At 42.3% G+C, this 5,337-nt stretch overlaps 1 protein-coding gene across 1 annotated transcript in view; it reads left to right on the plus strand.

Moving 5' to 3' along the window:
- LOC136192245 (uncharacterized) overlaps window positions 1–963 on the plus strand; it is a 2,552-nt gene extending 1,589 nt beyond the window's left edge. Inside the window, exon 2 of the mRNA XM_065980780.1 lies at window positions 906–963. Coding sequence (XP_065836852.1) covers window positions 906–963 — 58 coding nt within the window. The remainder of the gene's footprint in view (window positions 1–905) is intronic.
- Window positions 964–5,337: the final 4,374 nt, after the last annotated feature.

Below are 5,337 nucleotides of genomic sequence, written 5' to 3' on the forward strand. Positions count from 1 at the left end.
CTTTTGAATTGCAGATAAACCAGTAGCATTTACGAAGACAAAAAGATTTTCTGCGTACCGTAGTTCAGTGCCTTAGCCGTAGTGCGCCCGTCTGTGTATTTTCCGGGTACTTCCATGGCTTCCGATCCGTCTGAACCTAGCTGCAAGAGACAAAAGCTGCACCAGACGCGCCTTGCCTTTCTTCGAATTGACACGGACAGCTTACAAGAGTCACAACGCAACAGTCATGGTTATCAATAGAATGGTGTCAGGCAGCGTTAGGCAGGCTGACACAGAAAGTCTGATGTATTTTATTCGTCATCGAAAGCCGTCTCCTTCCTGCCCGCTACCATCCAAAATATGCAAGGACAAACGAAGAAGTGTATGAGCTACTACTCGCCATCTTACCCTGCGTACTTTGACAAATTTCCATTTTCTGGATTTTCTTTACATTGTCAAGGCATTTTCTGCTGGCCTTGTGTTCTTTTTCCAGTAGAGCCTGAAGTATCTAGCGCCCCGCGGGCTGAGACACTGATTCGAAAGCATCTAACAGACTGGAAAAACGGCAAAGAGCATCTTCGGTATCATGCAGGACTGCACTACCATCTTTCTGCTAAAGCAAAGATGACAGAGTTCCTTCGATTGTACAAAAAGCCTAGCGGAAGGGTTGGCCAAATCTTATCCTGCGAGTCCCAGAGGACGGTTGCAAGGAATCGCCATGTTATAATTTCCGTTTTGAAAGTATTGGAAGTATGCGGCCGTGAAGGCATTGCTCTCCGCGGCAATCGCGACGACTCTATTCTCTTGCTAAAAGCAAAGGCAAGTTTCATGCTCTCCTTCGCTTTCGCATGGAAACCGATGACCTGTTAGCCAATCACCTTGAAAAATGTCCAAGAAATGCATCTATGATCTCTAAAACGGTTCAGAATGATTTGTTATTGCACATGCGAAACTTCATTATTCAACATTTTGGAAAAGCCATAGCAAATAGCTCATTTCTATCTGTTCTGGCAGATGCAATTTCTGACGTCAGCAACAAAGAACAACTTGAAATAGGGTTCGTGCACCTTTCGGCCATTCTATATTTCGTATTTCGTATTCTGTATTTCGTATTTCTTACTTGTATTTCTTGTTTCGTATTCTATAATTCGTAATTCGTATTCTATAATTCGTATTTCTTACTTGTATTTCCTGTTTCGTATTCTATAATTCGTATTTCGTATTCTATAATTCATTTTTCTTACTTGTATTTCCTGTTTTGTATTCTGCATGTCGGTAGCAGCCTGTTTGTTGCAATATTGTTATTTTCGGTATGATGCAAAGGCATGATGATTCATCTCAAAACCTGTACATTCAATAACCCATTTGGAGTTTGAAAAGTTTTAAACAATTTATTTAATTAGTCGCCTTTGATTTTCAGTGCCTTTATTTCGTATAACATGTTCTTTACGTCTGTAACCTATACTGCAACGCAAGCAGGTTTTTTCAAGCCATTCCAAAACAAGATTACTGCAACGCAAGCAGTAATCTAGTCTATTTGTCTCGAAAGGTAGATTATTACTGCAACGCAAGCAGTAATAATTTCTAATATCTTCAATTAAATGTCAGTGCTATTACTGCAACGCAAGCAGTAATACCACTGTTTGTTAACCTACAAAGTTTACTGATTTCCTGCAACAAAGCAGGCAGCAATTAAAGTCAGTGGTCAACCTGTCCGGCGCTGTAATGGCTCAATTGGGAAAGGACGTCTTCAACGCCACGCAGTTGGAAGGTTTTTGGTTTTGCTCCTTCCGAGCGGCAGTTGGGACAATTCTTTTCATTTTCTTCATCATCTTCATACCAAGCTGCCACACAGGCGTTACATCCAACAATTGATTGACAGCATGAAGCAATCATAGGTGTTGAAAGAAGTGGTTTTTGAAGACAGATTTTGCAAGAAATATTCCTGAAGGACCGTTTGAAAAGATGCAGGGAGGACAAAACTCTGGGCAAGCTTTCTATCCATCTCTTCGACTTTGCTTTCGATGTTTTTCAAAATTAGCGCATCAGACGTCGATGACGTAGTTCCTGTCATTTTCTTTGCTTTTGGAGGATTGAATAATTCCTTGCCTTCGTCATATTCTTCAGTATCGCTTGATGATATTGTCACTGCAGACGGAATATCACTTTCAGGAACTGCGTACACATGTCTTGCTGGTTGATCCCAGAATCCAAGACCTAAACATAACGTTATTAAAAGATTATGAGTGACAGTATCAGTTAGACTTATGCTTTACCGCGCGTCCCCGGCATATCATTGATTTGCATACCGTCCGGACTAACATGATTTCAAGGTTTCCTTTCGAAGTTGATTAGAAACTGCTTCGCGAACATAAGGCATATTTGCTCTTTTCTCGTTAATTGTTACCCAAAGTTGATTTCCAGTTTTCTTCACATTACCGCGTTTGATTCTTCCCTCAAAAATTCGAATTCGTCGACCTTCAATAACTTTCTCTTTTCCTCGCTTTGACGTCCACGTTCGTTTGCCCGCTGATCTTTCTCCGGGAAATTCTCCGTAGGCAGAAGACGAAGAGTCGTAGCTAGAAGTAGACATTCCGTCAGTCGTAGAATAGGCGCAAGAACCGGAAAATGGAGTAGTGGCAGCGTAAACACTTTGCCTTGACGTCGATGGCGGAGATGCAAACGTAGCGCCGTCTTCTTCCTACGTAGAGTCGTGAGTTCCCAGGAAACGAATCCGAATTGAAGTTTCCGAATGAGTCGAGAAATTGTACTCGGCCAGTCGCATCATCGACGACGTCGACGGTCAGCTCGGTGATCTAGAACAAAATGCGCAAGTCAGCAACGCAATGCGTGAGTCGGCTAGCACAAAAAGCCGTACGCTGAAAAGAGTCGCCAAACGAGAAGCCGTAATTTGAGTGGGAAGAAGCCTCAGCTCCTTTCTACCCCTGGAGACTGTGAGTTTTTCTTCCATAGCTGATGAAACGTTGATTCGAGCATGCGAAAAAACGTTGGAATGAAACCGCATGGGAATGGAACATGCGCGTGACGATGTCTGCCTCACGTGAACTGACCTGAGAAATGAACGAACTGAATCCAGCTGTTATAGAAGGCATGGTCCAAGAGGGACTAACCCACGAAGAGATCAGCAGTCGCCTGACTGCAAACTTGGGCCAAAAACGCGGCTTTAGTTTATGAAAGAAGCGTTCGCCGCTTTTGCGAGCGAAACTGCATTTCGTCGAGAAGTTGTGTAAGCGAAGTGAAGCTAACTCGAATGGTATATAAAGCCGTTCAAGAGGTAGAAAGAATTTTGTCTAAGCAGTCAGGTGACTTATGTTCTATTTTATTTACAGGTTGGGCCTACTTATGATGGCCGAAAAACAATAAAGGGTTATTTGCTCAAGAGGCTTTCGAGTCAGCTCCAGAAGAATTCCCGACTGGTTATCACCGACTTCGTCAGACTAGAACTGCTCGGCAGACAAACCCAATTCCATACACGGCAGAGTATCTTGGCCATAAGTTGCATGCCGACCAGAACGAAAAACTTGTTATGTATGGCGTTACTCACTACGCTGCTGTTGACGGATATTCTGGAATGATTGTCTCGCTAATAACAATGTCCATAAAGAATTCAATAACCATTTATGAATCGCTTTTTCAGTATGCTAAAGCTAACCTATTTTTTAAACAATGTTTCCATAACTTCATTGTAGACCTATTCTTTGGAACATTGGCATCTGGGATACTATTCGAGTTGATCAAGGCCTTGAGACCTCTCTTCCACTTCACGTACAAGACATGCTCAGTGATTTTCGGACAAACGCTCAACGCAGTTCTTTTGTATAATCACGTCCACAAATGTAATTTCACGGCAATTCTATTTTAGCATATGGCAGCAGTTTTTTGTAGAATCACATTGTAGAACGAATCTGGGTTGAAGTGAACGGTAAAGTCAACTATCCAATCCAATAAAGTTGGCTCTCAATGAAACGAGTGATGCGGACGAAATCGACATGGTGAATCCTGTACACATGTACGCAGTTTCGGAAGTATTAAAGAAAGTTGCTGCGCACGGCTGTCAAGCCATGGCATCTTCATTGAACTACCATACAATTCCTGGTCAGTATCCAATCATTTTTATGTTACACTTGTAATTCAATAGCTACAGGAAAAGGATTTTCCAATGAACTTGCTTTATCCAACACACTGGAATCGACTGTCGAAGAAGCGGTTACCGATTTTGAAAGCCAAGGAGGCACCTTGACCCGTCAAAGCACTTTTGGTCACACGATCCCTTGGAGCAGTATCCCGAACGACATTTGAGAAGAGGGTTTTTTAACAGCGATTTCCTTCAGTTAAAGTAATGCATTTATTGCTCTGTTGTCAACGGTCACTCTTCCGCGTTTAAAGCTGCTATAAAATTCTATATCACTTTGACTAACGCCTTATGAAGGAGAAATGTGCCGCAAGTTTTTCACAATAAAGCAAATATGAATAGCTATGTACTTAGTACGAAACAGGAAAAACAGTGAATATTTTAAAATACAAGACTGTCACCCGCGTCCTATGGCTGCTGAAGCTGATTGTAGCCCCAACGTTTTCGGCGACGGTGTTGGTACGCGGCTAAAACTAAAACTCCGTGAATAAGCTGTTAGACGCTACCTGGTATTTGCTGAGAAACAAGTGACAATCCGGAGAAGAAAACACGGAGATCGTACACGATCCAGACAAAGCTTTCAACTCTTGCCAAATTAGGCGAGTTTGGTGGAAACAAGTCCAAAACGGCAAAAGTTTGAGGCGTACCAAGGCAGTGTCTCCAAGAATGGGTAAAGGAGAAAGAAAAGCTCCACGAAGCAAGAACAGAAAAGCAAATAGCAGTGAGAAAACGCCGTCACGTCAAGAGAAGCCAAGACGTATCTGAAAAGCGTGGAAAATTTCCTGAATTAGAACGTCGTCTTGTTTTTCATTGAAGTTAACTGTTTGTGTGATAAAGCAACAACAGACGAAGAGCTGCGAATAGCTCTGTCATCTGACGAATCTAGCTAGTGATGTCTTTGCTGAATCGGGAAACATGCGGTCCTTAGCTGACACTGGCATTGCTGCAAAGAGAAAATCCTTCGCAGTGCAGTTCTGCAGTTTTCGGTGTTAAAAATTAAAGCTGAGCTTGACCAGTTTAGGGAAGGACTCCAGCTCTTCGGTAGGTGACTTTTGGTCAACAATGCCTACTTAATACTATGTGAAGGATTTTTGGAATTCATTGAATGTCACCCCGATGAAATGTTCTCTTTTTTCTGTTTCTCAAAGGAAGAAGAATTGACCGCTGGTAAGCAGCAGTTTTGTAAGTAGCTGTGATTTATAACT

This window comes from Oscarella lobularis, chromosome 10, assembly GCF_947507565.1.
Source record: "Oscarella lobularis chromosome 10, ooOscLobu1.1, whole genome shotgun sequence".
Classification (NCBI taxonomy): domain Eukaryota; kingdom Metazoa; phylum Porifera; class Homoscleromorpha; order Homosclerophorida; family Oscarellidae; genus Oscarella; species Oscarella lobularis.